The 26,161-nt window shown below is 36.5% G+C and overlaps 1 protein-coding gene across 2 annotated transcripts in view; it reads right to left on the reverse strand.

The window, feature by feature from the left end:
- DACH2 (dachshund family transcription factor 2) overlaps positions 1 to 26,161 on the reverse strand; it is a 701,861-nt gene that overhangs the window by 194,020 nt on the left and 481,680 nt on the right. For both annotated transcript variants that reach the window (XM_017954197.2, XM_017954196.2), the window contains exon 4: positions 460 to 591. In XM_017954197.2, coding sequence (XP_017809686.2) covers positions 460 to 591 — 132 coding nt within the window. The remainder of the gene's footprint in view (positions 1 to 459; positions 592 to 26,161) is intronic.

Consider the following 26,161-nt stretch of genomic DNA (forward strand, 5'->3'; position numbering starts at 1 on the left):
TACATATGTATACTTGTGCCATGTTGCTGTGCTGCACCCATCAACTCGTCAGCACCCATCAACTCGTCATTTACATCAGGTATAACTCCCAATGCAATCCCTCCCCCCTCCCCCCTCCCCATGATAGGCCCCGGTGTGTGATGTTCCCCTTCCCGAGTCCAAGTGATCTCATTGTTCAGTTCCCACCTATGAGTGAGAACATGGATTAAGAAAATGTGGCACATATACACCATGGAATACTATGCAGCCATAAAAAAGGATGAGTTTGTGTCTTTTGTAGGGACATGGATGCAGCTGGAAACCATCATTCTTAGCAAACTATCACAAGAACAGAAAATCTTGAGTATCTTTATAACCAAAGTAGACATATCATTCTCTCCTCCATCCTCATCCCGCCTCTCTCCTGCCCCACAATAAAACAGTAAGAGTCACCTGTCTGGGATTCCAGAAGACACTCACCTGTGTTAGAATTAAGATCATCAGGCTCTGATTCAGTCCCATTTTGGCTTCCATTTCCCTGAAGAGTGTTCATAGCCATAAGCTTCATCTTCTGCAGTTTCATCGCCTCAGCCATTGCTGCAGCTGTTATACCTAAAATCAGAATTATTCCATTCCATTTATTTATTTATTTATATTAACAATTTCAACTTTTATTTTAGATTTAGGGGTACAAGTGCAGGTTTTTCACATGAAAATATTGCATGATACTGAGGTTTGGGCTATGGATGATCCTTTGTAAAATGGGGATGATTTCTTAATGTAATTGAAAGCTGGATAAGTTTATTTTACAGAGCTATGATGCATAGCACAAACCAAAAGTAACTTGAATTTGTTAATATTTTTAACAATGTATCTTTCAACTCTTATAATTCCTTCATGCTACAATGAATAGTTTATAAATTTAAAAAAATATATATTCAACATATATCTGATCCCCAATTTGAAACACAAATAAAACAAAGATAGTAAAATGCAAATTGTTTAAAACATTCCAAGACTCTTGCTAATGTATTCTTTTGTCTGCTAGGAGTTTTGGATGGTTATTTTGGACAGAACTCACTATGTAGTAAATTCCATCTAAACCAGCATTGTCAGTGGGAGCACTCCGAAATTCTAAAAGAAACACCTTTTAGTGTATATCCTCATTAGTGCATATCTAAAGGAACACTTTTCTAGTGCATATCCTTGCTGGCACTTTTATAAAGGATAGGCTGCCTCACCTGTGAGGATCAGCTTAGTGGGGAGGGGGAGAAGAAGGAAAAGACTTCAAGTATTCTCTCTACCTTTTTGTCTGCCTCATACTTACACACTGAGGAACCAAATGAATGAAAACATGGCATACCACCTATATAGCCAACATCTCTAGTATAGTTATAATCTTTTGTATTAATAAAAGTCAGATATTAAAATAAAGCTCTCAGCATAATGGTATAAATAAGTGGGGTGTGGGGGAATGGCCATGGATTAAAAAGTGAATATGTAAGTTTGAAATTATTTCTCCTAGGAAGTCTATATCGGACAACAACACAACCATATATAAGGAAACAAGTACTAAAAGTACCGGAACAATACATACTCCAACGATGTCCTCCAAAAAGTCTAGTGAATTCAACTTAATTATATTTAGATAATGTCCCTAATCATCTACTGGTACACTGCTACCATGGGCCAAAAAAAAAAAAAAAAAAATCATCATCATCATCTACTGGTACACTGCTACCATGGGCCAAAACGAAAAAAGAAAAATCTGGTAGATTTTGAAGCATTATTTCAGAATTGAGTAAAATTCATCCTACCATAAAAATGTGATTCAAGGAAAAGAAGGCAAATATTGGTTGTTCAAAAAACAACAACAAACAACAACAACAACAAAAAACCATAACTGTCATTAGAAGATTCTGATTCTAAGAGGTAAGGTGAAGCTTTATCAAACATGTGAGGGGAGGTAAATACAGGCTAAACCATCTGTGTGTTTGGTAGAATAACTAAGGTTCTGTTTTGCCATTCTGTATTCCCATGATGCATAGAAAACTCGCAATGAAGCAAACTTTTCATTACATTAGATTGTCTCTAAATCATGGCAAAGAAAAAATCTGAAGGGAAATTTCCTTAGTATCTAAACTGATGATATACATTTGTGCATTATCTTGACGGTCCAAGAGATTTTGTTGCCACATCTGATTTAGCTTTATAAAATTCCAATCCCCCAAATAACCCATTCAGCTCCCAAAGGGTATGTCTAGACAGAAAATATGATGGCAATGACTTAAACAAATGGACCCTGCTTAGGACTACCATGACTGAGTGCCTCATAATCAAAACTGTATCAATAAGTTTCCAGAATTTACATTGGCTCCTCAGAACTGAATCCTGGCTATGGTAATTAGTGAATTAATAGGTATTTTATTATTTGTAGGGTAAATAATGGATTCCAGTGAACAATATATGCTTCCTAACTCTGAAAACTAAAGGTATACAAATATCTAAACCCTCTCACAGATAAAGAAAATTCATGGTAAAATGTTTGTCTCATATGATGATATTAAGATAATTAATTAGCAAGACTCCCCACATATTTTTAATTCATACAAAAAATTAGGAACTAGTTTAATTCTTCAGTTTGCAGATGAGGAAACTGGGTCTCAGATTGAACCATTATAGGTCAGTTATTTAGGTGAAGATAGGGAGAAGACCAAGTTTCCTGATGGAACCTAGATGTATTTGTTAAAGTCCTAAAGTAGCTCACACATGATTTAAAAAAAAAAAAGTCTCTAAAGGATAAGATCCCCTTACCACATACGGTCATCAATTTTTGTTTTGTCTTTTATATAGCTCCTTATACTTGATTCAAAGTTTAGAGGTATAGCCTATATAACATATATTTTGTATTGCCTCATGGTCCAGAAAAAAAATTATTATTTGACTTTTTATTTTATTTTTTGAAAACTAGTTAGTAGAGGTACGATTGAGATACAAAAATCTGTACATATATAATGTATACAACTTGATGATCTTGGAGTTAAGTATGTACCCATGAGACCATCACCATAATTTATACCATATTTGCAGTGACTTTAAGCTTATGAAACTCTTACATCCTATTTGTTTAGTCTTCAGTGCAGCACCTGAATATCTGTGTCTTCAGATAATACCACAGTTAAGGATAGGAAAGTAGTGGAAAAGATGTTTTGGTTCATATGAATTTTTCATAGCAATTTGGCCTTTTATTCAACTGTTCAATTAAATTCTTATCCTCAGGAAGCTTCTCAGTGTAACACTGATAGATTTAAAATAGCACTTTATCACCTGGCCACAAGTTCTCAAAATGCAGGTCTGGAATAATTCGTAAAAAGGGCAATACATAAAGCTGATTTGGGAGTTACTTAGTTAGATTTTACTTGGGAATCGAAATTTCAACTTGCACCAGACAACTAGAAAATAGTAAGTTAAATGAAAATGAAAAGATGCCTTTAAAAGTGAAAGTGCTACAATATAGGTAAAAACCCACACATATACCTAGAAGATACCTAGAAGTATAAAAGTTGTCCTTTTCAGTCACTGAATCTGAAAATAACACATTTATATTATGTTCAGATTACATATATTAAATTATTGAAATTGGTTGGGAAAGGCAGAGATTCAATTTTACTGAGAAAACATTCCCATTTTGCACTTACTGATAACTGAGCATTTACTTCTGTAAACTCAGTGCCTTCTATTCTTGTTCACTTAATTTCATTATTGCCTCAATGTCTAGTCACTGTAGTTATTGACCAAGTCATAATGTATAGCCCTTATGGTACTCTATACTCTTCTTTTTATAATTTAAACATATTTATTAAGTTATTTGATTTGTTGTTTTCTTTTTTAAAAACTACTTTACTGAGGTATGATTCAGATACAAAAAGCTGTAAATATATGTAATGCATAAACTTGATGAGATTGGACATACATATATATCCATGAGACCATCACCATAGTCTATACCATAAACCTCCATAAGTTTCTGCCTGTCTACTTTATTATTGTTGTTGTTTGTGTGATAAAAACACATAAAATAAGACCTACCCTCTTAGCAAAGTTTTAAGTATACAGTACAGTGTTGTTAACTATAGACACTATGCTGTACAGTAGATCTATAGGACTTATTCATCTTGTACATCCGAAACTTTGCTCATCTCAGCTAATAGCATCCTGTTTCCTCCTCTCCCCAGTGCATGGCAACCACCATTCTAATCTCTGCTTCCATGAGATTGACTATTTTAGATTAATCATATAAGTGGTGTCATGGTGTATGTCCGTCTTTCTGGCTTATTTCATTTAGCATATCATCCTCCAGGTTTATTCATGTTGTCACAAATGGCAAGATTTCATTCTTTTTAAAAGCTGAATAATATTCCATTGTATATAATATATAAATACCAGGTTTTTTGAATCCATTCATCCATTGTTGGTCATTTAGGTTTTTTCATATATTGGCTATTGTTAATAAAGCAGCAATGAACATAGGAGTGCAGATATTTCTTTGAGATTCTGATTTTACCTCTTATATATATTCAGAAGTGGGATGGTTTGATGATATGATAATTCTATTTTTAATTATTTAAGAAACCAAAATACTGTTTTCCATATTGGCTAAACTGTTTACATTCTCACCAATATTGTGCAAATGTCCTCTTGATCCACATTTTCACCAACATTTCTTATATTTTTAAAAAATGATAGTCCTATTAACAAGTGTGAGGTGACATCTCATTATGATTTTGATTTGCATTTCCCTGATGATTAGTGATGTTGAACATGTTTTTTCATAAACTTGTTGGTGATTTGTGTGTCTTCTTTCAATTAAAAAAAATATTTTCAGCTCCGTTGCCTATTTATTTATTTATTTAAAGATATTTAGGATGTACAAGTGTCAGTTTCATACATCCATATATTGCATAGAGATAAGGTCTGGACTTTTAGTGTTTATTTTTCATTATTGAGTTGCAGGATATCCTTATATATTTTGCATACTAATCCTTTGTTATATACATGATTTGAAAATATATTATCCCATTCCATAGGTTGCCCTTTCACTCTGTTGACTGCTTTCTTTGCTGTGTAGAAGCTTTTTAGTTTGATATAGTACCACTTCATATTTGTTTGTGTTACCCATGCTTTTGGTGTCATATCCAAGAAATCATTGCCAAGACCAATGTCAAGAAATTTTATCCCTATGTTTTCTTCTATCAGTTTTGTCATGTCAGGTCTTATATTTAACTCCATTTTTTAAATAAAAGTATACATTTAAGGGGTACCAGTGCAGTTTTATGGATATATTGTGTATTGGTGAACTCTGAATTTTTAGTGTAACAGTCATCCGAACAGTTTGCATTGTACCCATTAAGTAATTTCTCAACCCTCACCCCCTACCTGCCCTCCCACCCTTCTGAATCTCCAATGACTATTACTTTACACTCTATGATCATGTATACTTGTCATTTAGCTCCCACTTGTAAGTGAGAATATTCAGTGTTTGAATTTTCATTTCTGAGTTGTTGCACTTAACGGCCTCCAGTTCCACCCACGTTGCTGCAAAAGACATGTCATTCTTTCTTACAGCTAAATAGTCTCCCGTGGTGTATGTGTGTACCATATTTTCTTTGTTTTTAAAATTTTTATTTCAGGTTTGGGGGTACATGAGAAGGTCTGTTACATAGATAAACATATGTCACGGGGGTTTGTTGTACATATTATTACACCACCCAGATATTAATCACAGTACCCAATAGTTATTTATTTATTTATTTATTTATTGCTAATATTCTCCACCATCCTCTCCCCTAAAGTAGACCCCAGTGTCTGTTGTTCCCTTCTTTGTATTCATAAGTTCCTATCATTTAGCTCTCACTTATAAGTGAAAACATGCAGTATCTGGTTTTCTGTTCCTGCCTTAGTTTGTTAAGGATGATAGCCTCCAGTTTCTTCCATGTTCCCCAAAAAGGCATAATCTTGTTCTTTTTTATGGCTGCATAATATTCCATAGGGTATATGTACCACATTTTCTTTATCCAGTCCATCATTGATGAACATTTAGGTTGATTCCATGTCTTTAGTATTGTGAACAGTGCTGCAATGAACATTTACATGCATGTGCCTTTCTGGTAGAATGCTTTATATTCTTCTAGGTGTATACCCAGTGATAGCATTGCTGGGTCAAATGGTAGTTTTGCTTTAAGCTCTTTGAGGAATCCCCATACTGCTTTATACAAAGATTGAACTCATTCACACTCCCACCAACAGTGTATAAGTGTTCCCTTTTCTTTGTAACCTTGCCGGCATATGTTACTTTTTTTCTTTTTCATGATACTCATTTTGATGGAGGTGAGATGGTAGCACCTTGTAATTTTGATTTGCATTTCTATAATGATCAGTGATATAGGGTTTTTTTTCATATGCCTGTTGGATGCATGTATGTCTTCTTTTGAAAAGTGTCTGTTCATGTCCTTTGCCCACATTTTAGAGAAATTGTTTTTATCTTGTAAATTTATTTAAGTCCCTTACAGATGCTGGACATTAGAATTTTGTCAGATGCATAGTTTGCAAATATTTTCTTCTATTCTGTAGGTTGTCTGTTTACTCTGTTAATAGGTTATTTTGCTGGGCAGAGCTTTGAGGTTTAATTAGATCTCATTTCTCAATGTTTGTTTTTGTTGTTCTTGCTTTTGGTGTCCTTCTCATGAAATCTTTGCCCATTCCTAGGTCCAGGATGGTATTGCCTGGGTTGTCTTCCAGGGTTTTTATAGTTTTGGTTATATGTTTAAGTCATTAATCTATATTGAGTTAATTTTTGTATATGCTTTAAGGAAGGGGTCCAGCTTCAATCTGCTCCATATGGCTAGCCAGTTATCCCAGCACCATTTATTAAATAGGAAGTCTTTTCCCCATTGCTTGTTTTTGTCAGCTATGTCAAAGATCAGAGGGTCATAGATATTCACCATTATTTCTGCACTCTCCATTTTGTTCCATTGGTGTATGTGCCTGTTTTTGTACCAATGCCACACTGTTTTGGTCACTGTAGCCTTGTAGTATAGTTTGAAGTCAGGTAATGTGATTCCTCCAGCTTTGTTCTTTTTGCTTAGAATTTCCTTGACTATTCCAGCTCTTTTTTAGTTCCATATAAATTTAATTTTTTCTAGTTCCATGAAGAATGTTTTTGGTAGTTTGATAGGAATAGCGTTAAATTTGTACCTTGCTTTGGGCAGTCTAGCCATTTTAATTATGTTGATTCTTCCTATCCATGAGCAAGGAATGTTTTTCCAACCATTTGTGTCTTTGATTTATTTGAGCAGTGTTTTGTAATTCTCATTGCAGAGATCTTTCGCCTCCCTGGTTAGCTGTATTCCTAGATATTTTAATTTCTTGTGACAATTATGAGTGGGATTGTCTTTCTGATTTGGCTCTCAGTGTGGCTGTTGTTGGTGTATAGGAATGCTAGTAATTTTTGTACATTGATTTTGTATCCTGCAACTTTGCTGAAGTTATGTGTCAGTTGAAGGGGCTTTGGCGCCGAAACTATGGGATTTTTCTAGATATAGAATCATGTTGTCCACAAACAGAGATAGTTTGACTTCCTCTCTTCCTATTCAGATGACCTTTGTTCTTTCCTTTGCCTAATTGCTCTGGCTAGGACTTCCCATACTATGTTGAATAGATGTGATGAAAGAGGGCATCCTTGTCTTGTTGCAGTTTGCTTGTTCCAGAATGCTTGTTCCAAGCATTCTCCTTGAGGAGAATGCTTCCAGCTTTTGCACGTTCAGTATAATGTTTACTGTGGGTTTGTCATAGAAGGTTCTTATTATTTCGAGGTATGTTCCTTCAAAACCTATTTCATTGAGAGTTCTTAACATGCAGAGTTGTTGAATTTCATCAAAAGCCTTTTCTACGTCTACAGAGATAATCATTTGGTTTTTGTCTTTAGTTCTGTTTAGTTCTGTTTATGTGATGAATCACATTTATTGATGTTCATATGTTGAACCAACCGCATCCCGGGGATGAAACCTACTTGATTATGGTGGATTAGCTTTTTGATGCATTGCAAGATTTGGTTTGCAAATATTTTTGTGGAGGTTTTTTGCATCAATATTCATCAAGGATATTCACCTGAAGTTTTCTTTTTTTGTTGTGTGTCTGCCAGGTTTTGGTTTCAGGATGATGATGGTCTCTTAGAATAAGTTGGGGAGGAGTCCCTCCTCTTCAATTGTTTGAAATAATTTCTGTAGCAATTGTATGAGCTCTTCTTTGTACATCTGGTAGAATGTGACTGTGATTCCATCAGGTACTGGGCTTTTTTGGTTAGTAGGCTATTCATTATTGATTCAATTTTGGAGCTCGTTATTGGTCTGTTCTGGGAATCAGTTTCTTTCAGGCTCAGTCTTGGGAGGATGTATGTGTCCAGGAATCTATCAGTCTCTTCTAGGTTTTCTAGTTTGTGTGTGTAAAAGTGTTTGTAGTAGCTTCTGACAGTTGTTTTGATTTCTGTGGGGTCAGTAGTATCATATTCCCTTCATCATTTCTAATTGTGTTTATTTGGATCTTCTCCTTTTCTTTCTTAAGTAGTCTAACTAGTGGCCTATTTTATTTTATTTTTAAAAAAAAAAAAAAAAAAAAACCACCAAACAAACAATTCCTGGATTTACTGATCTTTTGAATGGTTTTTATGGGTCTCAATTTCCTTCAGTTCAGCTCTGATTTTTGTAATTTCTCATTTTCTGTGAGGTTTGGGGTTGATCTGTTCTTGCTTCTCTAATTCATTCAGCTGTGAAATTAACTTGTTAATTTGAAATCTTCCTAACTTTTTTATGTGGGCATTTAGTGCTATGAATTTCCCTGTTAACACTGCCTTCTATGTGTCCCAGAGATTCTGGTACGTTGCATCTTTGTTCTCATTATTTTTAAAGAACTTACTGATTTCTACCTTAATTTCATTATGTACCCCAAATCATTCAGGAGCATTTTGTTTAATTTTCATATAATTGCATATTTTTAAGAGATTTTCATTGTGTTGATTTCTATTTTTATTGAGCTGTGATCTGAAAATGTGTTTGGAATGATTTTGGTTCTTTTCCATTTGTTCAGGATTGTTTTACGTCCAATTATTTAGTTGATTTTAGAGTATCTGCCATGTGGCAATGAGAAGAATGAATATTCTGTTGTTTTAGGGTGAAGACTTCTTTGAAGGTCTATCAGATCCATTTGGTCCAATGCTGAGTTTATGTCCTCAATATCTTTGTTCATTTTCTTATTCAATGATCTACCTAATGCTGTCAGTGGAGTGTTGAAGTCTCCCACTCTTATTTTGTGGGAGTCTGTGTCTCTTTGTATGTCTCTAAGAGCTTACTTTCTGAATCTGGATGTTCCTGTGTTGGGTATATTTATGATAGTTAGCTCTTCTTGTTGAATTGAACACTTTACCATTATATAATTCTCGTCCTTGTCTTTTTTTTTTTATCTTTATTGATTGGAAATCTGTTTTTCTGAAATTAGAATTGCAACTCCTGTTGTTGTTGTTTTTTTTTTTTTCTGTTTTCAATTTGCTTGATAGATTTTTCTACATCCCTTTATTTTGAGCCTATGAGTGTCATGACATGTGAGGTGGATCCCTTGAAGACAGAATACTATGGGTTCTTGCTTTTTTATCCAGCTTGCCACTATGTACCTTTTAAGTGGGGCATTTAGCCCATTTACATTCAAGGTTCATATTGATATGTGTGGATTTGATATTGTCATTATGCTGTTAGCTGGTAACTATGTTGGCTTGTTTGTGTGATTGCTTTACAGTGACACTGGTCTATGTGTTTAAGTGTGTTTTTGTATTAGCTGATAGTAATCTTTCCTTTCTATTTTAGTGCTCCTTTCAAGATCCCTTGTAAGACACTTCTAGTGGTAATAAAGTCCCTCAAAATTTGCTTATCTGAAGAGGATCTTATTTCTCCTTCACTTAGGAAGCTATATTTGGCTGGATATGAATTATTGGTTGAAGATTTTTTTTCTTTAAGAAGATTTATTATTATTGAATAAATATAGGCCCCTAATCTCTTAAGGCTTGTAGGATTTCAGTTGAGAGGTCTGCTGTTAGCCTCATGGGAATCCCTTTGTAGGTGACCTGCCCTTTCTTCTAGGTGTGTTGAACATTCTTTCTTTCATTTCAATCTTGGAAAATCAGATGCTTATGTGTCTCGGGGATGATCTTCTTGTGTAGAATCTTGTAGGAGTTCTCTGTATTTGCTGAATTTGACTGTTGGCCTCTCTAGCAAGGTTGGGAAGTTTTCATGGACAATCTTCTAAAATATATTTTCCAAGTTGTTTGCTTCTCCCCTTCCCTTTCAGGGGTGCCAGTGATTTGTAGATTTTGCCTCTTTACATAATCCCATATTATCTGGAGATTTTAGTCATTCATTTTTTTTTTCTTTGTTTTTGTCTGACTGTCTCATTTCAGAGACCCAGTCTTCAAGTTCCAAGATTATTTTATCAACTTGGTTTATTCTACTGCTAACACTTGTGACTGCATTGTGAAAGTCTTCTATTGTGTTATTCAGCTCTGCCAGACACGTTAGGTTCTTCTTTACACTGACTGTTTTGTCCTTCAGCTCCTGTATCGCTTTATTGTGATTCATATTTTCCTGGGATTGGGTTTTGCCAACCTCCTAAATCTCAGTGATCTTTATTCCTATCCATATTCTGAATTCTATTTCTGTCATTCCAGGCAGTTTTGTCTGGTTAAGAACTCTTGTTGGAGGGCTGGTGTGATCATTTGGAGAATGTATGACACTCTGGCCATTTTAGTTATCAGAGTTCTTACGCTGGTTCTTTCTCATCTCTGTGTGTGGTTGTTCCTTTAATTGCAGTGTAAATTGAACACAGTCAATAGAGTTCTTTTTAGGATGTTTTCACCGGGCCAAGGCTTTGTGTAGAGTCTTTATTTGAAGCTGACTTTTTGTCTGTGGTTTCACAGAGGGAAATGTTAGTAAAGTATTGTTGAGGTTGAAGCTTTGGGATGTGATCCAGCAGGTGACACTTAGCCTTATTGGTCAGTTGGTAGACTCTTGCTTGGTTGTGTGGCTCCCCTGTGTTTCCTCACAGTTGCAGCTGTGCTTCCCCCTCATGCTCTGAAAGGGTGACTTCCTCTCCTCCTTGAGTGCTGGCTGTAGTTCATAACTTGGCACTCCTTAGTTGCCTACTGCAGTTCCTAGGCGATCTCAGTGTTTATGTTCCTTCCCCAGCTCAGAGGGAGCAGATGAAGACATCTTAGTGGTTGTGGCCAAGGGTTATTTTGCTTGACTCTTGGGGGATTTACCACAGAGAGAGATGCAGGTGTAAGCAATCACTCCATTCAGTCATCCCAAGAGGGCAGGTTTGTGCTTTGGTCCCAAGCCAAGGGGTTTACTGTCTGGTTATGAGTCGTGAGAGGTGTGTGAGGCATGTGGGAGACGAACTGGCCTCCTCTCCTTGTGTCAACTGCAGCTTGTTGGAGATGTGGATAAAGCACTTAGGGTCTTTGCTTCTTCATTAGTCTGGGGGTGGCAAGGACAGTTCCACAGCAGAGGCAGCGGCAGAGAGGCTTTCGGTTGCCCTTGGAGGCTCTGTCCAGGGAGTTGCTGAGTTTGTACTGGCTCAATAGCTCTGGCGGGGTGTGGCTGGAAGCACAGACTGGAGGGCCTGCCCAGTGAGGAGATATGGGAACAGGCACCCGTGTAACAATCTGGTCACTTTTCCGTAGGGTTGCTGCAGTATGCTTGGGGCCCACTCCAGTCCCTAGTCACCTGGGATTTTCCAGAACCCAGAGGTGTCATCAGTGAAGGATGCAAAACAGCAAAGATGGTACTCTGTCCCTCCCTCTGGGAGCTTTATTCCAGGGAGGTACAAACCTGTTGCTGTTCCAAAAGCACCTGTAGGAAGTGGGTGGAGACCCCAGTTGGGAGGTCCCTCTCAGTGAGGAGAAATAGGATCAGGCATCCACTTAAAGCAGCAGTCCGATCATGTTTTGGTAGATCAGCTGTGCTATGCAGGGGATCCCTTCTGCCCTGGGTCAGCTCAGAATCTTCAAAGCCTGATGGCTGGAACTACTAAAGTGCCCCAGTAGCAAAGATGGTGGCCTGCCCCTCCACCAAGGAGCTCCGTCTTAGGGAGGTGCAATGCCACTACTTGTAGCTGGCTGGAATTCCAAACCAGTGGGTCTTATATTGTGATGTGCACTGGAAGTGGGGCCTGCAGGCTGTTACTATTCAGCCCCCTGGATTCAGCCTCTTTCCTAGGGGTATGTACCATAGTCTAACCTACCACTTTGCAGGAGCTGCAGGTACTTTTGCCAGTAAGCCCAAGTATCTAAGGCTCCAGGGTCTCCAACGCATGCCTGAGCAGCTGCTCTGCCATAACTCCATGTAGCTCTGTCTGTCAGACTGAAGACTGAAGGCCCTGGTGGACTGGGTTCACAAGGACATCTCCTGACCCGAGGGTTGCAAAGATCTGTGGGAGAAGTGTGGTTTCCCAGAGTCGCTCATTCATTCACCACTTCCTTGGGCAAAGCTCCATGTTGCTCCCAGGTGGGCTGTTTTCCGGTCTTGCTTTTCTTCATTCTCTGTGGGTCAAGTTGTTTCCTGGATCAATTCCAATGTGAGTACCTGGATGTTACAGTTGAAGATGTTGCGTTTAGTCTCTCAATTTCTGTTCCTCTCTGTGAGAACCACACACACTAGCTGCTTCTATTTGGCCATCTTGGCCACTCACCGCTACCATATTTTCTTTATCCAGTCATTCACTGATGGACATTTAGGTTGATTCCATATCTTTGCTATTGTGACTAGTGCTGCAATAAACATATAAGTGCAGGTATATTTCGGATATAATGATTCCTTTTCCTTTTGGTAGATACCCCGTTGTGGGGCTGCTGGATTGAATGGTAGTCCTACTTTTAGTTCATTGAGCAATTTCCATACTGTTTCCATAGAGGTTGTACTAATTTACATTCCCACTAACAGTGTATAAGCATTTCCTTTCTCCATATCCTTACCAACAGTTGTTATTTTTTTTTTTCCTTTTTAAAAATAGCCAGTCTGACTGTTATAAGATAATATCTCATTATGGTATTAATTTGAATTTATCTGATGAATAGTGACATTAAGCATTTTTTCACATGCTTGTTTGCCATCTGTATGTCTTCTTTCAAAAATATCTATTCATGTCCTTTGCCCACTTGTTGATGCGGTCTTTTTTTTTTTTTTATTTGTTGTTGAGTTGTTTAAGTTTCTTATAAATTATGACTATCAATCCCTGTTGGATGCAGAGTTTGCAAATATTTTCTCCCACTCCGTCAGTGGTCTGTTCACTCTGTACATTATTTCTTTTTTTGTGCCAAAAGTTTTTAGTTTAATTCTCATTTGTCTATTTCTGTTTTTATTGTTTGTGCTTTTGAGGACTTAGTCATGAATTCATTGCTTAGACAATTGTCCAGATGAATTTTTCCTGGGTTTTCCTTGATATTTTTATAATTCCAGGTGTTACATTTAACTCATTAATCCATCTGGAGCTAGTTTTTTCATATGGTGAGAGACAGGGATCCAGTTTCATTCTTCTGCATATAGTAATCCAATGTTCCCAGCACCATTGAAGAGGGTGGGTGTCCGTTCCCCAGTGTATGTTTTGTCAACTTTGTTAAACATCAGTTGGCTGTATGTATATGGCTTTATTTCTGGGATCTCTATTCCGTTCCACTGATCTATGTGTCTGTTTTAACACCAGTTTCTTGTTGTTTTCATTAGTGTACCTCTAATGTATAATTTGGGATCAGGTACTGTGATGCCTCTGCCCTTGTTCTTTTTGCTTAAGATTGCTTTGGCTTTTCAGGCTCTTTTTTGGTTCCATATGAATTTTAGGATTTTTTTTTAAATGTTGTGAAAAATGACGTTGGTATTTTTTTTTAATTTAACTTGTACTTTAGCTTTTGGGGTACAAGTACAGGTTTAGTATGTAGGTAAACTTATGTCACGAGAGTTTGTTATGCAGATTCTTTCATCACTCAGGTACTATGCCTAGTACCCATTAGTTATTTTTCCTGATCTGCTTCCTCCTCCCAACCTCCACTCTCTGGTAGGCCCCAGTATATGTAGTTCCCTTCTATGTGTCCATGTGTTCTCATCATTTAGCTCACACTTATAAGTGAGGATATGTGGTATTTGCTTTTCTGCTCCTGCATTAGTTTGCTAAGGATAATATTCTGCAATTCCATCCACGTTCGTGCAAAGAACATGATTTTGTTCTTTTTTATGGCTGTGTAGTATTCCATGGTGTTTATATATCACATTTTCTTTAATCAGTCTACCACTGGTGGAAATTTAGGTTGATGCCATGTCTCTACCATTGTGAATAGTGCTGCAAATGTCTTTGAGTATAATAATACCATTCAACACAGCAATCCTGTAATGGGAATTGCTGAGTTGAATAGTATTTTTTTAGGACTTTGAGGAATAGCCACACTGTTTTCCATGATGGTTGAATTATCTTACACACCAACCAACAGTATATAAGTGTTCATTTTTCTCTGAAAACTAACAAGCATCCGTTATTTTTTTGGCTTTTAACTAATAGCCATTCTGACTCGTGCTAGATGGTATGTCATTGTGGTTTTGATTTGCATTTCTCTAATAATCAGTGATGTTGAGCTTTTTTTCATATGCTTCTTGGTCACATGTGTGTCTTCTTTTGAAAAGTGTCTGTTCATGTCCTTTGCCTACTTTTTAGTGGGGTTATTCAGTTTTTTTCTTGTAAATTTGTTTAAGTTTATTATAGATGCTGGATATTTAAACTTTGTCACAGGAATACATTGAAAAAATTTTCTCTCATTTTGTAGGTTACATATTTACTCTGTTGATACTCTCTTTTGCTGTACAGAAGCTCTTTAGTTTAATTAAACCTCATTTGTCAATTTTTTGTTGTTGTTGCAATTGCTTTTTGTGTCTTTGTCATGAAATCTTTGCCCATTCCTATGTCCAGAATGGTATTGCATAGATTGTATTCTAGGGTTTTTATAGTTTGGGGTGTTACATTTAAAACTTTAATCCATATTGAGTTAACTTTTGTGTATGATGTAAGAATGGGGTATTGTGTTAGTCTTCTGCATATGGCTAGCCAGTTATCCCAGTATCACTGAATAGGGATTTCTTTCCCCATTGCTTGTTTTTGTCAGTGTTGTCCAAGATCAGGTAGTTGTAGTCGTGTGGCCTTATTTCTGGGCTCTCTATTCTGTTTCATTGGTCTACGTGTCTGTTTCTGTACCAGCAGTATGCTGGGTTTTTTTTTTTTGTTGTTGTTGTTAATTTGTTTGTTTTGAGATGGAGTTTCACTCTTGTTGCCCAGGCTGCAATGCAATAGTGGGATCTCAGCTCACTTCAACCTCTGCCTCCTGGGTTCAAGTGATTCTGCTGTCTCAGCCTCTTGAGTAGCTGGGATTACAGGCTCCTGCCACTATGCCCAGCTCATTTTTGATATTTTTAGTAGAGATGGGGTTTCACCATGTTGACCAGGCTTGTCTCGAACTCCTGACCTCAGGTGATCTGCCTGCCTTGGCCTCCCAAAGTGTTGAGATTATAGGCATGAGCCACCGCGCCCAGCCTAGCATGCCGTTTTGGTTAATGTAGCCCTGTAATACAGTTTAAAGTCAGGTAGCATGATCCCTCAAACTTTGTTCCTTTTACTTAAAATCGCCTTGGGTATTTGGGCTTGTTTTGGCTCCATATGAATTTGAAAATAGTTATTTCTGGGTTTGTGAAAAATGTCATTGATAGTTTAATAGCAATAGCACTGAATCTATCAATTGTTTTGGCAAGTATGACCATTTTAAAAATATTAATTATTTCTATCCGTGAGTATGGGATGTTTTTCCATTTGTTTGTGTCATGTCTGATTTCTTTGGGCAGTGTTCAGTAGTTCTTCTTGAAGGGATCTTGCACTTCCCTGGTTAGCTGTATTCCTAGGTATTTTATACTTTTTGTAGCAATTGTGAATGAGATTGTGTTCATGATTTGATTCTCAATTTTACTGTTATTGGTGTATAGGAATGCTAGTAATTCTTTTGCATTGATTTTATATTTTGAGATTTCATTGAAGTTGTTTATTAGCTTAAGCAGATTTTGGGCCAATACTATGGGGTTTTCTAGATATAGGATCATGTCATCTGCAAACAGAGATTGCTTGACTTCCTCTCTTTCTATTGGCATGCAGTTTATTTCTTTCTCTTGATTGATTGCTTTACCCAGCACTTTCAATATTATGTTGATTACGAGTGGTGAGAGAAGGCATTCTTGTCTGATACCAGTTTTCAAGGGGAATGCTTGTGGCTTTTAACCATTAAGTATGATGTTGGCTGTCGGTTTGTCCTAGATGTCTCTTATTATTTTGAGGTATGCTCCTTCAATACCTAGTTTGAGAGTTTTGTTTGTTTGTTTGTTTTACCACTATGGGGCGTTACATTTTATCCAAAGCCTTTTCTGCATCTATTGAGATAATCATCTCGTTTTGTCATTGGATCTGTTTATATGATGAGTCACATTTACTGCTTTGTGTATGTTGAAGCAACCTTGCATTCCAGGGATAAAGCTTACTTGATTGTGGTAGATAAACTTTTTGATGTGCTGCAGAATTTGTTTTGCCAGTATTTTGTTGAGGATTTTTGCATCTGGTGTTCATCAAGGGTATTAGCCTGAAGTTTTCTTCTTTCGTTGTATCTCTTCCAGGTTTTGGCATCAGGATAATGCTGGCCTTATAGAATGAGTTAGGGAGGAGTCCCTCCTCAACTTTTTGGGGAATATTTTCAGCAGGCATGGTACCAGCTCTTCTTTTTATATCTAGTATAATTCAGCTGTGAGACTTTGATATTTTGAAAAAGATTGCAGGGAATCTGTAGATTGCTTTGGGCAGTACAGTCATTTTAATTATATTAATTCTTCTAATTCATTAGTATGGTATGTATTTTCATTTGTTTTTGTCCTCTATAATTTCTTTCATCCGTATTTTGTAGTTTTCTTTTACAGATCTTTCACTTTCTTGGTTAAATACATTCTAGGTATTTTAATTTTTGTAGCTATTATAAATGGGATTAATTTTGTTCTCAGCTTGTTGTTGTTGGCGTACACAAATGCCACTGATTTTCGTACCTTGGTTTTGTGTCCTGAAAATTTACTAAATATAGTCCTTCATAGTAGTCTCTAAAGATCTTTTGTATTTCTGTGGTACCATTAGTAATGTCTCTGTTTTCATTTTTAATTATGTTTATTTGCATCTCCTCTCTTCTTAGTTTGTCCAACTAGAGTTTTATCCATTTTGTTTATCTTTCAAAGAACAAACATTTCATTTCCTTTATCCTTTGTATTTTTTGGTCTGTATTTAATTTAGTTCACTCTAATCTCCGTTTTTGTTTGTTTTTATTTGTTTGCTTGTTTTTTGGCTAGCTTTGGGTCGGGAGTTTGGTTTGCTCTTCTTTTTCTAGTTTCTTGAGGTGCAACATTTGGTTATTAATTTGTGGTCTATTTTTTCTTGATGTAGGAATTTCACTCTATAAATTTCTCTCAGCACTGCCTTTGCTGTATCCCATAGGTTTTATTATATTGTATCTTCATTTTTGTTTTAGAAAAGTTTTTAATTTCCATCATAATTTTGTCATTGACCCAAAGAACTCTCAGGAGCATTTTGTTTAATTTCCAGGTATATGTATAGCTTCTAGAATTCCTCTTGGTGTTGATTTCTAGTTTTATTTCTCTGAGGTCTGAGAAAATACTTGATATGGTTTTAATTTTAAACAATTTATTGAGAATATCTTTAATTCCTTGTGAGTTCATTTTTGTGTTTGCTGAAGGGTCCAACTTCATCCTCTGAAGTGAATACTAAGTTTTCCCAACACCACGTATTGGAGGGACTACCTTGTCTCCATTGTGTATTCTTTCTATATCCTCTTCTTAACTTAAAATTCAACATAATATTTTGAAAAATAACCCATATTATGAATGTGTGTGTGTGCACATGTGTATGACTATTATAATTGTTAGCACATATATTAGGTCCAAATTGAGGCTTAGAATGTTGAGAGAAGTTCTTAAGTGGTACAATAACTTTAATAAACATCTAAATCAAATCCTCCATTTTATAAATGCAAAACTCTAAGTCTAGAGTGGAAAAGTGAAGCAGGGGCTAAAGATAACACAGTCAGTCAGTGGTAGAGCTATAAAGTCCACACAAAATGGAAAACTTCAAATAATTGGATGGCGTTCCATGCCAAACGGAGGTAATGAAACCTTTTTGCCCTAGTGCTTTCTTTACTAATCCCCAAATTCATAATCTTGACTTGAACTTTTAAAAAACTCTCTAAAATGGATCCGCAGAGATACCTTATATGTCACTGACCAGAATAAAGGAGAAATTGCATCATATAACTTTTCTGGACTTCAGTTTATTCATGTGCAAAATGGAGTTCAGCCAGATTGGCCTTGAGATCCTTTATGAGTCTATAATTCCGTCTAGATTTGCTTTGTACTAGAGAGTTTTCTGAAATTCCAGTTTTTAAAATCATCCATGCATGCTCTAAAACAAAGTTGTTCTTGTACTCCTTTCTCACTAGTAAACAAGGATTTGATTTACAACTTTATGCCATCTACAGTCCTTAAGCTAGCAGTGTGTGAAGAAAAAATGATGGCTTGCAATACAATTTACAAGGAAAATAACCAAAAAAGTTTGGTGACTTTGGGTTCCTCCACTGATGTGAACTATGTCCTTCCCATCATATTAGTTTGAAATATTTTCTGTCAATACTGTGAGCAAGTAAATTAACCAAGGGAGAGCTATGAGTAATCAAATCTTGAGGTTTACAATTAATTAAATATAATGGTGAGTCAGTTCACTGCAATATGGTTTTATATTTTAAAAATAACGCAATTAAATTAACAGTCAGGCATTGCAATTGATAATATCCCTCCAAAAATGAAAATCAGTTTAGATCTGCCGTATTATTTCCATCTATCTGTCAAGTACCATGTGTTAGCTTGTTTGTTGTTGCAATCAAAGCTACTTTGGGTCAAATATGATGTATCAAAATATGAATAATAAAACATCTGTTGGTATGAAATGTTAATTGTTATATATCACATTGAATCTACTTTAAGCAATTTTGAAATTCTCTACAAATCAACTGGGAAGATGCAAATCTTTCCAAACAGAGGTAGTATCTGGGTTTATTTTCAGTTGATGCCTAGGCTCTGAATTCTACTCAGAAAAATACTAGAGACTGAAAGAGCAAAGAAACCACGTGAAGGTATTTACAGGCTAACCAAATGAGGAACAAAAATTCCGGTGGTTTTTAAGTGTCACCATTCATGGATAGACACAAGATTAAAATTTAGTGCAATTCTATGACTGTAAGGGAAAAGTTGACAAAATACAGCTTTGGAAGGATCTCAAAACATTCAACAGGAGCTGCATTTTGCTACACATCAGCGAAGCCTTCAAATGATGTGAATACTAGAAGTTGACTATATTTTGCAAATATCTGTTGAGTTACAGATAGATATTAAGAGAGAATACACTCAGTCTGTGCTAAAGTTCCACTTGCCTCACCAAAACAACAGTTGGAGGAAGTACAATCAGGCAGTGAATTTGCAGTTACCTTTCTGCCAATGCATAATAGGCACTTCAGTTGCCTGTAATCCAAGCTACTCTAGAGGCTGAGGCAGGAGAATCGCTTAAATCCAGGAGGCGGAAGTTGCAGTGAGCTGAGATAGTGCCACTGCGCTGCAGCCTGGGCGACAGAGCAAGACTCAGTTTTAAAAAAATATTTAATAAGCTCTTCAGACACTCCTGTTACATCTACTGTTAAAAGATTAAAAGCAAAAGAGAAGCACCATACAGAACCTGTCTTATATCAACTTTTTCCAAACTACTTTTCATTTGACTACTTGTTCCACAAAATGTTAAAAGAGCATCTATTTAAAAATGGAGAAATTGGGTAAGAAATTTCCCAGGCCAAATTAGGTAACAATGAGTTAATAAAAACCTTACCTAGCACTTGTCATATGCCACAAGCTCTCTCTTGTTCATATATATATATATACACACACACATACACACACACATAATTCAAAGCAACCTTAAGAGGGTAATAACATTACTATTTCCATTTCTCAGATGAGTAAACCAAGACAGAAACGGAATAATTTGTCTAATTTCATGCAGCTAATAAATCTTGAAATTGGGGTTTAAACCCAGGTACTCCAGGCTTTTTTAATGGCAGTTTTTTAAAAAGCTTTACACATGTAATATTTTAATGAATTTCCAAAAGAGACATAAAATAGAATACCTATTATTTGATCTAAAGATACTAAAACTCTGTAGAACACAGTTTGAGAAATGCTGCACTAAATCTATTTCTTTTAGCAAAGGATATAAGCTCAACTTCATCTGCTTGGATACTATTACTTTCCAAATTTGAATTTAAGCTGTATATTGATATCAGGATTTCTTAAAATTTATATAAAGTTCATGTGTTCTCTCGTTGAGTAATCATGAGTTATACTTGTCTGTTGGTAGTTTATTTTTATTATTTATTTGTTTATTTTTTATTTATTTATTTATTTATTGAGACAGGGTCTCGCTCTGTTGCTCAGACTGGAGTGCAGGGGCACAATCCCAGTTCACTGCAGCCTCAACCACCCCAGACTCAATGGACACTCCCACCTCAGCCTCCTGAGACTACAGGCATGTGCCACTAAGCCTGGCTAATTTTTTTTTTTTATTCTGCAGAGACAGGGTTTCACTATGTTGCTCAGGCAGGTCTTGAACTTCTGAGCTCAAGTGATCCAACCACCTGTTTCCCAAAGTGCTAAGATTAGAGGCATGGGCCACTGCACCCAGCCCACTGGTGATATGTTAAACTGTAAATGTTTCCTCTTTTTCTACCTTATAATTAAGAGAATTATTAATTGTCTTTCTTGTACCAGTGAATAGGTAATCTTCTTGTTTAAGAAAATTTGAGTCATAATAACTCTTAATATTATATACAAATTGTAGTAAGTTGCACTCTGCCCTAAGGTGACTTATTTGAGCATTTTTATAGAGTATTTACTGGATGTTTCAAGATCATTTTTAAGGAATTTCCAGCCCTGACTTGCCATGGGACTATGATATCTAAATCAGAATATCAGAAGTGGTATGACCAGCAAATGCCATTGTGATTCGAGGAGACAGTGTCCATTAGACATAGACTAGAGGCGACAAAACACTCCTAATTTCTGACATTGGACCAAGAGTGATTCTTTCCATGCCTAGTTAGCCTAGAAATTCAGGAAGACTACCTGAAATGCTGGGAACCCAAGAAAATTAACAGCAACACATACTCCTGTTTTTTAGAAAGGCAGTTCTGTCTGTAGAAAAGCATCAATACTTTGCAAAATACAGTACAATAAATTTCCCTTTATAAGTAGAATAAATGGGAAATTAACCTCAAATTCAATAATATATTTTAGTCTAAAATTGAATTGTAGTGCTAACTTCTACATAGCAGCTAATGAAAATTCAAATGTGTTCTGTATTTGTTAAAAGGTATCAAACTGCCAGTAGGAGAATATTAAATATCAATAATGAACCACCTTCCAGAAAGGTAATTGGCTTCCTAAAGATCACTTCTCTTGTGGCTTTTCAGTAGCCATTCTTCCCTTGGATATACCACATAAATGCCAGAGAATCAACTGTGCGATCAATTCTCCACTCCTCAGAATAGTGATTCTCAACCAGTGTCATGCTCTGTTGCTGCAGAGAGCAACTACTATCTTTCTTAGTTGTTTTTATTCAACATTGTGATAGTTTGTGTTTTAAATATGTGTATACTACTTAAATGAAGGACAAAGAATCCAGCAATACATCTAGAAATGTTAATTGATCTAAAACCCTGCATTTTTAATGTTGTTTGCAACATATTTATGATAATTAAATGTGTAATTCATAACATCAAGAAAACAGCGAGGATAGTGCTTATCTAGCCTGAATTATGATGTATGTATGTACGTCACACATACATATGATGTAAAGAATACTGAATGAGGAATCATAAAGTCTGGACATTAAAATTGGATTTATCTATAGCTACCTGTATGCCTAGCTGAATCACTTTATCTTAAGAATCAATGTTCATGTCTTTAAAATGAGGTTCAATCCACTGTTAAACTTCAGAGAGTCTAACCAGAATGAAATACTTCCAAAATAACCATAATGAACTAGTCATTTATTAATTTTATATGTTAATAAAATCTCCCTTACCAAGGCTGCAAGGTGCTTACTACCATAAACTAGAAATGTATTATTCTTATTGTTTGTATTCCCTGGTGCCTGACACAGTAGTGAGTCCATGGTGACGCCCAGGAAGTGACTGCAGAATAACAAAATGCACCTTCAGAAGGGACAACAGCAGGAGGAGGAAAAAGGGCTATTAGCCCAATGCTAGTAGTTAAGGATGCTTCTCTAGAAGCAGGTCTATTTTATGTTCTCTTCACAATCGCATTTTCCCTGACTATTCTGTTAAGACATGACAACAAAAATGAGAAGTGCCCAGGGATGAAGATGGTTCACTCAAACACTGAAAGTGTTTGCCTTTGTTTTACTCTTTGTCTGATGGTTTCATTCTTTATCATCAGTTTATGCTTATATTTACTGAAGCCAAATACATCCAGCATCTGTTTTAGAAAGCAAAGCAATATGACATAGTGAACACAATTATGTGAAAACTTTGTGACAGAACTTGTCATTCTCAATTTAATGAGTACATAAAATTAAATATAGATGCATTGATATAAATGTATGAATAGACTTGTAATCACATTTCAGAGGTTTGCATTTGAATAATATGTAAAGAAATGTTTATCCTAATTGTTTTTAATCTACTACTTTTAAGAGACTGATTCTCAACCTCCAGAAAACAAGAGATTTAGATAGTACCTAAATTAAGCTTACTATAACAATAATATTTAATTACATATCCACATGTTTTAAGGTACAAATGTTGAAAACTATGTTTCTATTAACTATCAGAATGTATAATTATTGTACTAGAAGCTACTTGAAACAACCAACAACAACATGAACAATTGTTATGTGACAAGAAATGATAGATATCATATAAATAGATACAATAAAACCTAGGCTAAGGCAGTCTCAGAGGGAGATGAGAAACTTGTTAAAAACTAGAATATAGGTGACTCTTGCTATGTTTTAGCAAAGAGACTGGCAGTATTTTGCCACTGCCTTACAGATCTGTGGAACATTGAACTTGAAAGAGATGATTTAGGGTATCTGGAAGAAGAAATTTCCAAGCAGCAAAGTATTCAGGATGTGACTTGGGTGCTCTTAAAGGCATTCAGTTTTATGTATTCACAAAGATGTGTTTTGGAATTGGAACTTATGTTCAAAAGGGAAGCAGAGCATAAAAGTTTAAAAAATTTGCAGCCCAATGATTTGATAGAAAGAAAAAAAACACTTTTTGAGAGAAATTCAAGCCAGCTGCAGAAATTTGCATAACTAAGAAGGAGGCAAATGTAAGTCACAAAGACAATGGGAAAAATGTCTCCAGGACATGTCAGAGGTCTTCCTGGCAGCCCCTCCCATCACAAGTCAGAAGGCCTAGTAGGTTAAAATGGTTTCCTGGGCAGGGCCCAGGGCCTTGCTGCTTTATGCACTCTTGGGACTTGGTGCCCTGTGTCTCAACTATGACTAAAAGAGACCAATGTACAGCTCAGGCTATTGCTCCAGAAGGTGCAAACCCCAGGTTTTTGTGGCTTCCACATGATGTTAAGGCTCTGGGTGCCCAGAAGTCAAGAACTGAAGTTTGGGAACCTCCACCTAGATTTCAGAGGATGTACAGAAGCTCCTGGATGTCCAGACATAAGCTTGCTGCAAGGGCAGGGCTCTCATGGAGAACCTGTACTACTAGGGCAGTGCAGAAGGGAAATGGGGGGTTGGATCCCCCACACAGAGTCCCCACTGGTGCACTGCCCAGTGGAGCTGTGAGCAGAGAGCCACTGTCTTCCAGTCTCCAGAGTAGCAGTTCCACTGACAGCTTGCACCATGTGCCTGGAAAAGTCACAGACACTCAACACCAGCCCATGAAAGTAGCCATGAGGGGGGCTATATCCTGCAAGCCACAAGAGTGCAGCTGCCCGAGACCATGGGAACCCATCTCTTGCATAGGCATGACCTGGATATGAAACATTAAGTTAAAGGAGATCATTTAAGAACTTTAAGATTTGATTGTCCTGCTGGATTTCAGACTTGCAAGAGACTTGTAGCCTCTTTGATTTGGCCAATTTCTCCCATTTGGAATGTGTGTTTTACCCAATTCCTGTACCCCCATTGTATGTAGCAAGTAACTAACTTGCTTTTGATTTTACAGGTTCATAGGTGGAAGGGACTGGCCTTGCCTCAGATGAGACTTTGGACTGTGGATCTTTGAGTTAATGTAGAAATGAGGTAAGACTTTGGGGGACTGTTGGTTAGGCATAATTGGCATTGAAATGTGAGGACATGAGATTTGGGAGGGGCTAGGGGTGGAATAATATGGTTTGGCTGTGTCCCCACCGAAATCCCATCTTGAATTGTAGCTCCCATAATCCCCACATGTCCTTAGGGAAGACCCGGTGGGAGGTAATTGAATCAATGAGGCAGGGTTTTCCCATGCTGTTCTCGTGATAGTGAATGAGTCTTACGAGATCTGATGGTTTTATAAAGGGGAGCTCCCCCACACAAACTCTCCCTTGCTTGCTGCCATGTAAGAGGTGACTTTGCTCCTAATTTGCCTTCTGTCATAATGGTGAGGCCTCCCTAGCCATGTGGAACTGTGAGTCAATTAAACCTCTTTCCTTTACAAATTAACCAGTCTGGGGTATGTCTTCATTAACAGCATCAGAAGAGACTAATACAGTGGGACTTAGGGGATTGCCTCTAACACTAAGAAAATATATAATGGGCATAATTTTCTCCTACAATTTCTGTGGAGCATATTACTATCAGTAAGGACACTCAAATGACATGTTTGAATTGCACACATACAGTATTTCATAATGGCTCAGTAGAAAAATAAGTGCAAAGGAAAATTCTGATATCAACCCATCCTTCTCAAAAGTGTCATTATCTGATATACACAAGGTAGCTCTTGGTTAATAGAAAAATACTTCTCCATTAAATAATTATGCCAGCTTATTAATGGAGGAAAGAGAAACCCACCCCTAACACACACACACACACACACACACACACGCAAACACACATACACTAAGAAGGTTTTTGTATAGAGATATGGGATAGTTGAATGATTTGTAAAGTGGAATATTCTTTCTGGTTTCCGGAATTCTGTCACAGTCCTATTAACAATAAATTCCAAAAGAGATACAAACCATTTTTCTGCTTGGAACCAATATCTTGAGGTTGCTAACGGGCATACTAACTCAAATGGGTCAAATTAAACAGAAGTCATAAAGAAATTTATCTTTATCCTACCTTTTTATTCAGTCAGAATTTGAAACATTTTGGCAATAATATGTCTGACCTTAAAACTGCTATGCTAGAGATAAGCAAACATACACAGCTGGGAGGTAGATGAGGATGAGTTGACCCAGCACAATGCTAGTAACACTATACCATCTTGATGATGAGAAAAGGCACTCCATCTTTGGTAGATTTGAGAATTTCTATAGATATTTTTGCCATGAATATGACTTTGTATGTTTGGAACCAATAAAATGAGAACAGAAACATCTCCCTAGATAATAGTTTACTAAACTATGTTCTGTTTACTCCCTTTCATTTCAATGATTTCTTCCTTTTCCCATTTTGTCCTCCTAGATCTTGGATATTGTTGGAAGACTGTGTTTCCTGAAAGACTGTGGTAACCTGTTAACTTGTTCAAACAGATTGGCATAAATCATGAGCTTTCCAAAGTCAAAGGTGTAATTTCCAGGCGATCTATACCATCATCCCTTCTGTTTGTGATCCTGATACTAAACCCCTTTCAACTTTTTGTCAAATTATGCTTTCTTTTAACCAGTTATTACTCTGTTCTTTTTGCTTTTAAGAAACACAGAATCTTAGTATAGTTTAT

Source organism: Papio anubis, chromosome X (genome assembly GCF_008728515.1).
Source record: "Papio anubis isolate 15944 chromosome X, Panubis1.0, whole genome shotgun sequence".
NCBI lineage: Eukaryota > Metazoa > Chordata > Mammalia > Primates > Cercopithecidae > Papio > Papio anubis.